Source organism: Somniosus microcephalus, chromosome 3 (assembly GCF_052327205.1).
Source record: "Somniosus microcephalus isolate GS21.2 chromosome 3, FLI_Smic_1.0, whole genome shotgun sequence".
NCBI classification, from domain to species: Eukaryota; Metazoa; Chordata; class Chondrichthyes; order Squaliformes; family Somniosidae; genus Somniosus; species Somniosus microcephalus.
In genome coordinates, this window is record NC_140989.1 from 359,539,438 (window position 1) to 359,551,868 (window position 12,431).

The window sequence follows — 12,431 nt, forward strand, 5'->3', positions numbered from 1 at the left end:
ATCACTAAAACAGATTATCTAACTTATTGCTGTTTGTGGGAGCTTGCTGATTGCAAATTGGCTGCCACGTTTCCTACATTACAAGTGTGACTACACTTCAAAAGTAATTAATTGGCTGTAAAGAGCTGTAAAAAGGTCATGAAAGGCGTTGTATAAATGCATGTTGTTTATTTCGATATAGTGAATGTCGGCAGGCTGTTTATACAAAGGTTTGGAGTGAGGTCGGCTGTTCAGCCCATCAAACCTGCTCAATCCAGAGTCCGTGGTACGATTACTCTTTCATGGGCCCCCCTACCCCCCACCTCCCCCCCACCACAAGTTGGTCCCTACTTAAAGTAATACTGGGGGGTGAAATTGGATTTGGCCGGGGATGCAAATATACCACACGCCCAATATTCAGTTCCATTGACTTCAATATGGGCCGGGGCAAGTAACAGGTGCCCGATGCAATGTCGCTTTTTTTGCGTCCCCACACATGTTCAATTTCAGCCCCACCACGTCCTCCCTTAGGAAAAATGTAACGACTGTGAGTAGCCAGATCTTATCCTTATCCCACACCCCCACTTGTGTCTTTCCAGCTGGATAGTGATCAGGACCGGGAATGTTCTATTTGTGAAGTAAATTGTGAAGAGGACATAAGGAGGCTACAAAGGGGTGTAGATAGATTAGGTGAGTGGGCAAAGATCTGGCAAATGGAGTATAATGTGGGGAAATGTGAAGTTGTCCATTTTGGCAGGAAGAATAAAAAAAGCAGCATATTATCTAAATGGTGAGAGATTGCAGAGCTCTGAGATTCAGAGGGATCTGGGTGTCCTAGTGCATGAATCGCAAAAGGTTACTATACAAGTACAGCAAGTAATTAGGAAATCTAATAGAATGTTAACGTTTATTGCGAGGGGAATTGAATACAAAAGTAGGGAGGTTGTGCTTGAGTTATACAGGGCATTGGTGAGACCACGTCTGGAGTACTGTGTACAGTATTGGTCTCCTTATTTAAGGAAGGATGTAAATGCATTGGAAGCAGTTCAGAGAAGGTTTACTAGACTAATACCTGGAATGGGCGGGTTGTCTTATGAGGAAAGGTTGGACAGGCTAGGCTTGTATCCGCTGGAGTTTAGAAGAGTAAGAGGTGACTTGATTGAAACATATAAGATCCTGAGGAGTCTGGACAGGGTGGATGTGGAGAGGATGTTTCCTCTTGTGGGAGAATCTAGAACTAGGGGTCACTGTTTAAAAATAAGCAGTCGCCCATTTAAGACAGAGATGAGGAGAAATTTTTTCTCACAGAGGGTCGTGAGTCTTTGGAACTCTCTTCCTCAGAGGACAGTGGAAGCAGAGTCCTTGAGTATTTTTAAGGCAGAGGTATGTTTGTATGTTCTTGCATGACAATGGGTTCACACAGCTGAATATACAAACTACTCTGCACAGAGAAATATGTGTGTTGCCTTAGCTGCTCTTAGCTGGGGCAGCAATTGGGACGCTAAAACTGGTCTCAGTGTCTCTGAGCTAGGGAGGGGATAAAAAAAGTGACAGACCATGAGGAAATAATCTTGTGTGGGAAATTGGGTGAGGACAAGATCATCTGTGGTGCCCTCTGTAGTTGAATAGCCTGCTGACTTTCTCTAGTCTCACACATGATGAATGTCCTCTTGGGTAAGGGGGGCGGGAGAGGGCGACTTCTGGAGCTGTACCCCACCAAGTGTGAGCGCTTTCAGAAGAGAAGGGGCAAATATTGGGGAAAATATCTTGTAGCGCAACAGAAGATGATGTTTGAGTAAAAAAGGAAAGAATTTTACGGAGGTTTAAACGACATTTATATACAGTAGCATTGAGCAATTCAGTCTCTGTTTGCACAACTCCACCTTGTCGTCCTCTGACTGGAGCAGTTTACCTCAAACTGGTTCCGTAATTGGTGAACTGATTGTTAAAAGAATGTCCCTGTTACAAGTGTCTGATCTCCTTTCGATATTCTCTCAGGTACAGCAATGCTGGTCACTTCTGCAAGTGGTTTGAGCGTTTTACATTCAAAGATCTTCCCCTGCTGCCTGGTACACGATAGGGTAACAATAGGAGCCCCTCGGGATCTGAACTGGATATTGTGTCTTTTGCATGTGCCCTCATTTACACTTCTCCAATCTTTTGAAGGGTAGATTGAAACACTTATAATGAGACAAGGCCGGAAAGGAATGGTTCAGCTGCTTTATTTAACAGAGAAGTGGCAGATATAACCATATCCTGCCCTTATTCAACTAACTACCTTATAGAATTATAGAATGATACAGCACCGAAAGAGGCAATGGTCCCCTCTAATTTTTTTTGGGTGCGCGGTCCCTTTAACGGGCTGCGCGGCCCATTCAAATTTCTGCGCATACGCACGGTTTTTCCACTATGAAGCCGGCAAGCAGCCTGCATGGGACCTCGATCACTGCGCAGACACGCAGCTTAACAGAAACATTGGAAAGAGACCCATCGCGCCTGTGCTGGCTCTTTGGTAGAGCTATCCGATTAGTCCCACCCCCCGGCTGTTTCCCCAAAGCCTTGTAAATTTTTTCCCCTTCAAGTTTTTATCCAATTCTCTTTTGAATGCTACTATTGAATCTGTTTCCTCCGCCCTTTCAGGCAGTGCCTTCCAGATCATCATAACTCGCTGGGTAAAAAAAAATGTTTCCTCGTGTTGCCTCTGGTTCTTTTGCCAATCACCTTAGAAACATAGAAACATAGAAGATAGGAGCAGGAGTAGGCCATTTGGCCCCTCGAGCCTGTTCCGCCATTTAATGAGCTCATGGCTGATCATCCAAATTCAGTACCCTGTCCCTGCTTTCTCCCCATATCCCTTGATCCCTTTAGTCTTAAGAAATATATCCAACTCCTTCTTGAATATATTTAATGAATTGGCCTCTACTGCCTTCTGTGGTAGAGAATTCCACAGGTTCACCACTCTCTGGGTGAAGAAATTCCTCCTCATCTCTGTCCTAAATGGCTTACCCCTTATCTTTAGACTGTGACCCCTGGTTCTGGACTCCCCGGCCATCGGGAACATCCTTCCTGCATCTAGTCTGTCTAGTCCTGTTAGAATTTTATAAGTTTCAATGAGATCCCCTCTCATTCTTCTAAACTCCAGCGAGTATAAGCCCAATCGACCCAATCTCTCCTCATACGTCATTCCTGCCATCCCAGGTATCAGTCTGGTGAATCTTCGCTGTACTCCCTCCATGGCAAGAACATCCTTCCTCAGATAAGGTGACCAAAACTGCACATAATACTCAAGGTGTGGTCTCACCAAGGCCCTGTACAACTGCAGCAAGACATCCTTGTTCTTGTACTCAAATCCTCTCGCTATGAAGGCCAACATACCATTTGCCTTCTTAACCGCCTGCTGCACCTGCATGCTTACCTTCAGCGACTGTTGCACAAGGGTACCCTTAAATCCCTGTCCTCTGGCTACCAGCCCTTCTGCCACTGGAAAGAGTTTCTCTTTATTTACTCTATCAAAACTATTCATGATTTTGAACACCTCTATCAAATCTCCTCTTAACCTGATCCTGACTGGGTCTGGGCTGAGATGGATGAGTTTCCCTCACTATGGCCAAGGTTCCTCTCCAGACCTTGCTGACTAACTGATTGTCCATGTGTTTCTTTGTCCTCCTCTCCACCCCCCTCCACCGCACCGTGTATCTAGCATGTGGGAGGGCTGTCCCTCTGAATCCTTCGCCAATCAGTGATTCACCGGTAGGCCTGTTAATAAAGCTGTGACTTCTTCACCCTCCTCAGGGTGTGGGTTTAAAAAGAACATTGCCTGCTATTCTCAAAAAATTAATAAGTGGCACCCTGTTTTAGTGAACCAGGGTGCCAGCATTCCGCAAACTGGCTCATCTGGTTTTAATACATATATTCAATGCCTGCAGCCTGTTTTTTTTTAGCTGTGCAAATATGCTTTGTTTAAAAATACACAACTTGAACATAGCTCATTCTCAAATCATTTTTGTGAGGCAAACAATTATCAGAAATAGCGAAATATGATTGTTCCAAAAGTGTACAGATATGAAGGTTTGACACAAATACAAAAACAAAATACTGCAGATGCTGGAAAACTGAAATAAAAACAGAAAATGCTGGGAGTACTCAGCAGGTCAGGCAGCATCTGTGGAGAGCGAAACAGAGTTAACGTTTCAGGTCGATGGCCTTTCGTCAGAACTGGAACAAGTTAGAGATGTAACAGGTTTTTAAGCAGGGTACTTAAGGAAGTGGCCCTAGAAATATTAGATGCATTGCTGGTCATCTTCCAAAATTTTATAGACTCTGGAATAGTTCCCATGGATTGGAGGGTAGCTAATGTTACCCCACTATTCAAAAAAGGTGGTAGAGAGAAAACGGGGAATTATAGACCGGTAAGCCTGACATCGGTAGTGGGGAAAATGCTAGAGTCCATTATAAAAGATGTAATAGCAGAGCACTTGGAAAGCAGCGACAGGATCGGACAAGGTCAACACGATTTACAAAAGGTAAATCATGCTTGACAAATTTGCTGGAATTTTTTGAGGATGTAACTGGTAGAATAGATATGGGAGAACCAGTGGATGTGGTGTATTTGGACTTTCAGAAGGCTTTCGATAAGGTCCCGCATAAGAGATTGGCGTGCAAAGTTAAAGCACATGGGATTGGGGGTAAGGTATTGACTTGGATAGAGAACTGGTTGGCAGACCGGAAGCAAAGAGTTGGAATAAACAGGTCTTTTTCCGAGTGGCAGGCAGTGACTAGTGGGTACCGCAGGGATCGGTGCTAGGGTCCCAGCTATTCACAATATATATTAATGATCCAGACGAGGGAACTAGATGTAATATCTGCAAGTTTGCAGACGACACAAAGCTGGGTGGGTGTGTGTGCTGTGAGGAGGATGTCGAGAAACTACAGGATGATTTGGACAGGTTGGGTGATTGGGCAGATGCATGGCAGATGCAGTATAATGTGGATAAATGCGAGGCTATCCACTTTGGTGGCAAAAAAAAGAAGACAGATTATTATATGAACAGCAAAAGATTGGGAAAAGGGGAAGTGCAACGAGGCCTGGGTGTCCTTGTGCACCAGTCGCTGAAGGTAAGCATTCAGGCGGTTAAGAAGGCAAATGGTATGTTGGTCTTCGTAGCGAGAGGGTTCGAGTACAGGAACAAGGATGTCTTGCTGCAGTTGTACAGGGCCTTGGTGAGACCACACCTTGAGTATTGTGTGCAGTTTTGGTCGCCTTATCTGAGGGAGTATGTTCTTGCCATGGAGGGAGTGCAGCGAAGATTCACCAGACTGATACCTGGGATGGCAGGAATGACGTATGAGGAGAGATTGGGTTGATTGGGCTTATGCTCGCTGGAGTTTCGAAGAATGAGAGGGGATCTCATTGAAACTTATAAAATTCTAACAGGACTAGACAGACTAGATGCAGGAAGGATGTTCCTGATGGCGGGGAATCCAGAACCAGGGGTCACAGTCTAAGGATAAGGGGTAAGCCATTTAGGACAGAGATGAGGAGGAATTTCTTCACCCAGAGAGTGGTGAACCTGTGGAATTCTCTACCACATAAGGCAGTTGAGGCCAACTTATTAAATATATTCAAGAAGGAGTTAGATATATTTCTTAAGGCTAAAGGGATCAAGGGATATGGGGAGAAAGCAGGAACAGGGTACTTAATTTGGATTATCAGCCATGATCTCATTAAATGGCAGAACAGGCTCGAGGGGCCGAATGGCCTACTCCTTCTATGTTTCTATGTAAGTGCAGAGGCAGGGGAAGGGGGGAGGGGAGGAAAGAACAAAAGGGAAGGTCTGTGATAGGGCGGAAGGCAGGAGAGATTAAATGACAAATGGAATGATGGTGCGAGGCAAAGGGGGTGGTAAATCGCCAAGTAAAGAAGAAAAGATGGGTCTAGAGGAGGTGTAAATGGGAATGGCAGAATGTTTACATACAGCTACTGTCTGTAAAAATGGGAGCGGTGGTTATGATCAGATATTGTTGAGTCCGGAAGGTGGTAAAGTGAAGATTTGACACTTGTAAAGTAAGAGAACTACTGCTGATACTGTATTGTTGATCTACAAATATCCAGCATTGATGTAACAGTACTGAATCCTGAAGGCCCATCACAGCCATAGCAATGTCTATCAGAAATCAATTCATGTGCTGCAGCTATTGAAGGTATACTTTGGTTGCCGCATTACATTATTATAGACCCATAGATCAATTTGTTGGTCTGTATCTACAAACTGTGCACTGTGGCATAATGGTTAGCACTGTTGCCTCACAGCGCCAGGGACCCGGGTTCTGAATCCAGCCTCGGGTGACTGTCTGTGTGGAGTTTGCACATTCTCCCCGTGTTTGCGTGGGTTTGCTCCAGTTTCCTCCCACAGTCCAAAGATGTGCGGGTTAGGTTGATTGGCTATGATAAATTGACCCTTAGTGTTAGGGGGATTAAATACATGGGGTTACGGGGATAGGGTGGGATATGTGTTGGTGTAGGGGTTACGGGGATCGGGTGGGATATGTGTCGGTGCAGGCTCGATGGGCCGAAATGACCTCTATCTGCACTGTGGGGTTTCTGTGATTCTGTGATTTCTGTGATTACATTGGAAAGTCTTTGGTCGTTTTGGCTGTGACTAGAGAAAATAGAATATATATATTTTATTATATAACATAAAAGAGAGAGACTGCGAAATAGGCTGGGAGACAGATTTTTCAAACCAAATTCTGTGCAGGGACTTAGGTTTTTAAAGAGATAGTTGGGGGCTTTAACTCAGCTTCAAAGGTCAGGAAATGACAGGTAAGTTGACCCACTGATGTGGGGTAGCATGGTGTACTCTTTATTTTGTATCATTGGGGGAAGATAAGTTCTATTGATTGAATTAAGTAAGTCTGATTCTGATCGTAACGGCTATTCTGTGGGTTCACCTTGTCGTAAATAAACAGCCTATTAATTTGTGTCAGGTCTCATTTCACTGAAGTGTTTGTTCAGTCCACCTTTGGGGAGCTTGAAGTGTGAAAAACACAAATATCCAGTCCAGATCACAAAGGGATGCTCTTGTTACATCCCCCAGGTTACTCTGTTATGTAAGGAGATATTGAGCAGTGGGAATTAGCCTCCTGCCAGTTGGCGGGTATAGGGCCTCCTCTCCACCGTGAACATTGATGCCTGAAGAGCTTAATCGGAGAACCTATGGGCTCTCGCCCTCCGTCTCCGGTCTGCCATGGTTGCCACGGATGTCTTCTGACTGTTGCTTGCTTTGCTGTGGGGCAGCTGCAGACCCAACAAGCCTGACAATGAGATGCTGCTGCTTCAATGAACCTCCCCTTTAAGTAGCGGAAAATGCCTGTGGCAACCATGACTTGCAATTAGACTGCCCTCCCAATATTGGTCCAGCTTTTCCGTGTAATGTCAATGAGCTTGAGTTTTTAGACTAGAATCATGACCACTGAGCTCGAGAAGTGATCTATGGCAGCCCAGAATTTGTAATGAGCATCAAGGGGCTCTTATCATAAGTTTTGAAACATGAATATTTCTGCACTTACTCTATTCTAGAGTTGTCCGCCATGGCTCAGTTGGTAACACTTTCGCCTCTTAGTCAGAAGGTTGTGGGTTCAAGTGCCACTTCAGAGACCTGAGCACAAAATCCAGGCTGACATTACACTGATGGAGTGCTGCACTGTTGGAGATGGTATCTTTTGGATGAGATGTTAAACTGAGGCCCCGTCTATCCTCTCAGGTGGATGTAAAAGATCCCGTGGCACTATTTGGAAGAAGTGCCGGGCAGTTTTCTCCAGTGTCCTGGCTAATATTTATCCCTCAACCAATATTACTAAAACAGATCATCTGGCCTTTATCACATTGCCATTTGTAGGTCCTTGCTGTATGCAAATTGGCTGCCTCATTTCCCACATTGCAACAGTGACTGTATTTCAAAAGGTTGGTTGTGAAGTGCTTTGGAATGTCCTGAGGTCATGAAAGGCACTATATAAATGCAAGTCTTTATTTTACTTTCTTTCCCCGTCTATATTCATCTAGTCTGTACAGTCCACGGACTTTTTAACCATTAAACCTAGAACCTGAGCCTACACTGTAGGTTGGCAGTTCTATGGTGGAGTGAGGGAGTGCTGCATTGTTGAGAGCACTCTCAATGAGACATTTTACCGAGATTGCGTCTCCTGGATCTGGTGATGATAAATATCTCACATGGCTATTTGAAGATGTGTAGGAAGTTCTCTTTGTGTCTTGGTCAACATTTCTCTTGCTCTCCTTCCACGTGCAATGCCCCCACTCCCAAATTAGCAACATCAAAAACAGACTAACAGATCATTCACATCATTGTTGTCTTCTGGGATCTTGCTGTGCACAAAATGGCTGCCTCAGTTGTGTCCGTGACGAGCTGCTGCGCTTCAAGGTGATTGATTGCACATGAAGGGTTTTGAGTCATGTCTGAGACACAAGATAAGGTGGTAATGGAGATACAAGTCTTTCTTTTCAACCCTTGTCCAATTATTGAGAAATGAACTGCTTAAGAATTACAGCAACGGTATGGAATTTTGTTTAACGAAACTGCCGAGCATGATTTATTAACGGAGGAGGGACTGCTATTTATTTTCTTGTTGCTTAAGTACTGACTTGGAGAGAGAGAAAAAACAATAAATATGTCTGGGGCTGCAATGTGCCAATTAAAACCAATTCTTCCAAGTCACACAAACATTTCCTGAGGTAATGCATTCTTGGCTTTGGTCTGGGCACACCTATGTTGACTTTGAGCCAGTGACTGCAGGCAAGATATGAGGACTTTTCAGATACAAAAACAAAAGGTCCTTGCACCAGGAACTATCATCCTTAAACAAAGAAGGACAAAGTTGCATTTAGATAGTATCTTTTTCTCAGAGCATCTCAAGGTAGTTCATTGCCAATGAAAAGCAGTCACTGTTGATACGCAGGCAAACACAGCAGCCAATTTGTACAGAGCGAGATTTCACAATCAGCAAATGAGATGATTGGCCAGTTAAGCTGTTTGTGGTTGAGGGAGAATTTCTTTAAAAGATGGAAATAAAAGATCCCATTGTACTTTTTAAATAGTGCCATGGAGCCTTGGTTTAATGTCTCATCCGAAAGGCAGCATTTTTGACGGTGCAGCACTCCTTCAGTACCGCACTGGAGTGTCAACCCACATTACGTGCTCAAGTTCTAGAGTTGGACTTGAACGTGCAACCTTCTATCTTTGAGCTGAGAGTACTACCAACTGAACCAAGCTGAAACTTGGAGCCACAAATATATACAGGGATCTATATGTGTATGATTATATGTGTGCATATAAGAATAAGCAGAGGGGGGGTGGGGGCGGGGAAGAGAATGTGGAGGACAGAGGCACATACAAGGAAAAGAATTGGACAGGAGGTGCAGCCTTGGCTCAGTTGGTAACACTCTTGCCTCTGAGTCATTAGGTTGTGGATTCAACTCTTACTCCAGAGACTTGAGCACAAAATCTAGGCTAATGCTCCAATGCAGCACTGAACAAGTGCTGCATGGTTGGAGGTGCCGTCTTTCAGATGAGATATTAAACCGAGGCCGCAGTCTGTTCTCTCAGGTGGACCTGGCACTATTTGACGAAGAGCAGGGGAGTTCTCCCCGGTGTCCTGGCCAAGATTTATCCATCAACCAACAACTAAAAACAGATTGTCTGGTCATTCTCACATTGCTATTTGTAGGACCTTGCTGTGCACAAACCAATTTCTTACATTACTTCAAAACTACTTCACAAATACTTAATTGACTGTAAAGCGCTTTGGGACATCCTGAGGTCGTGAAAGGCGCTATATAAATGCAGGTTCTTTCTTTTCTTTATATCACAAAAGCATGGGCCAGCTTCCCGCAATTCATAGAATGATGGAACCACACAGCACAGAAGGAGGCCATTCGGCCCATCGTGCTTGAACTGGCTCTTTGAAAAAGCCATCCAATTAGTCCCACTCTCCTGCTCTTTCCCCATAGCTCTGCAAATGTTTCTGTCCTGTAAGATTACTTTTCTCGTTCAGAAGAGAAAATGCTAAGAAATCAAGCAAGGCACTGTAGTTATCTTCTAAATTTGAAGAATTTAATTTGACGTATTATGCGACAGTTTGTACCAGAAAGAAAGCAGTAACTTCTTTCTAGCGAGTACAACTCAAGACAAAGAATTGATCAGATTCTTTGGACTGGGGAGAAAATGAAGGTTCCTTTCCTACGCGTGATGTGGTCTGTGGTTCTCCTCAAAACCCTTGTAGAATGAGTTATTTTATATGGTTTCCTTTCCCAAAATCTGCTGTTTTAATTATCAAAGAATCTCTTATCAGTTCGCAGCCCTTGCTTCCGTTTCTCTGCAACTGTTCGCATGCATGGTTTATTCTCATCACTTACCTCAGGTAGAATCTTACGAAGGCTCCATTTCTTTTGGCTAACACATATGTTTCTCTCTCTCTGCATCCCGGATAATATTCATCCTGACTTTAGTCAATCTGACAGCTGTGTTCTTTACCAAGAAAGCGAGGGTTTCCTTCCATGTCCATTATTTTAGTCTTCTTCAAAACAAATATTAAAAGTCCCAAATCCTTCAACCCTTTAACATGACTGGGCAGGAAATTGCACTTCCATTGGACGGGGTCCCCTTCCAGGTGTTCGATTGGCTCAATTGGCAACACTTTCATCTCTAAGTCAGAAGCTGGAGTTACAAGCCCCATTGCAGAGTTTAAGCAGAGATGGTGACACACAAGTGCCGCAGAGTTGGGCTTTTCGTCGTCAGTTGGGTGTCTGGCACATGGAAGCCTATCACCTTGTTTGAGTTTCCAGTTCCAGCTACTGAGAAATCTGCTCCCATCTGCAGGGGTTCCGTTTGTCCAATATTGGCAGTCGGAGGCGTACCTCCGGAGTAAATCCCCAAATAATTACACAATTTACAGAATTCTAATGATTATAAATGTACCGATTTGCAATTTTGTTCATAAGCCCCTTCATTGCGCCAACCTCAATAACAATTTGATTTTTTGATAAATAATTTTAAACATCTTAATCCTGGCCAATATTTGCGTAAACTCACTTGCAGTATGTGCGTCATTTTGGATTTTTAACTGTTTAATTTAAGGCTTATATATCCCCTTATGCTGCTGAAAGCTGCTTTTACCAGCCCAACTCTGCGCCGGCAATACTGAGTCTCCATGCGGTTCGGACCTTATCTGAGGAAGGATGTTCTTGCCATGTGATGCGCCATCAATTACTCAAAAGACTGAGGTTGAGCGAGTAACAATCAGGCTTTTATTAACTAAAGAATGAAGGTCTTGTCTCGAGTGGTCGACCCGTCCAGAATACTAAGGGACTGGGAGGTAGTCACTTATATACCTGGAATAGTGGGAGGAGTCAGCCGAGGCATGTCCAGACCTGTACCTAGTGGAATACACATACAGACACAGACAGGTTATAACAGTGGTTTACCACACCATGGAGGGAGTGCAGCAAAGATTCACCAGGCTGATACCTGGGATGGCAGGAATGACTTATGAAGAGAGATTGGGTCGATTGGGCTTATACTTGCTGGAGTTTAGAGGAATGAGAGGGGATCTCACTGAAACTTATAAAATTCTAACAGGACTAGATGCAGGAAGGATGTTCCCGATGGCAGGGGAGTGCAGAACCAGGGGTCACTCTAAGGATAAGGGGTAAGCCATTTAGGACAGCGATGAAGAGGAATTTCTTCACTCAGGGAGTGGTGAACCTGTGGAATTCTCTACCATAGAAGGCAGTAGAGGCCAATTCATTAAATATATTCAAGAAGGAGTTAGATATATTTTTTAAGGCTAAAGGGATCAAGGGATATGGGGATAAAGCAGGGACAGGGTACTGAATTTGGTTGATCAGCCATGATCGCATTGAATGGCGGAGCAGGCTCGAAGGGCTGAATGGCCTACTCCTGCTCCTATCTTCTATGTTTCTATGTTTCGGATAATCTGTCAACACGTGCCATGACAGATGGCAAGTTCCGGATTCCACGCATGGGAATGCAGAACTCCGGAGGTTGCGGGGCCTTTGAAATGGATTACGACAGTGTATTCTGAGAATGCGCCGTCACGCAGACTGCAATTTCTGCCCCATTGAGAGCACACGCTCAATCCTGTAAGGACACGGAGAGGTTTCAGCAGGGAATCCCAGAGTTTAGGGCCTGGACGGCTGAATGGTGATTGCACAATTGCTGAGCTTCAGTAAGAGCTGCTTGATTCTCAGCAAACCAGTCTTAATGGGCACCAAACCCATAAGTGCATATTCTCATACCCAGCCTCAAGGTTAGTCCTTCCAGCAGCTATTGCCCCCAAGTCTCATAACTGGCACCTACCTTCAGCCTGCTGCAAGGACCTACATAGTTCAACTTGTGACATACCAGCTACCTTGAAGT

The 12,431-nt window shown here is 44.4% G+C and overlaps 1 protein-coding gene across 1 annotated transcript in view; it reads left to right on the plus strand.

The window, feature by feature from the left end:
* LOC147122382 (uncharacterized) overlaps window positions 1–12,096 on the plus strand; it is a 38,816-nt gene extending 26,720 nt beyond the window's left edge. The window contains exon 4 of the mRNA XM_085978298.1: window positions 12,011–12,096. Coding sequence (XP_085834424.1) covers window positions 12,011–12,096 — 86 coding nt within the window. The remainder of the gene's footprint in view (window positions 1–12,010) is intronic.
* The last annotated feature ends 335 nt before the right edge of the window (window positions 12,097–12,431 follow it).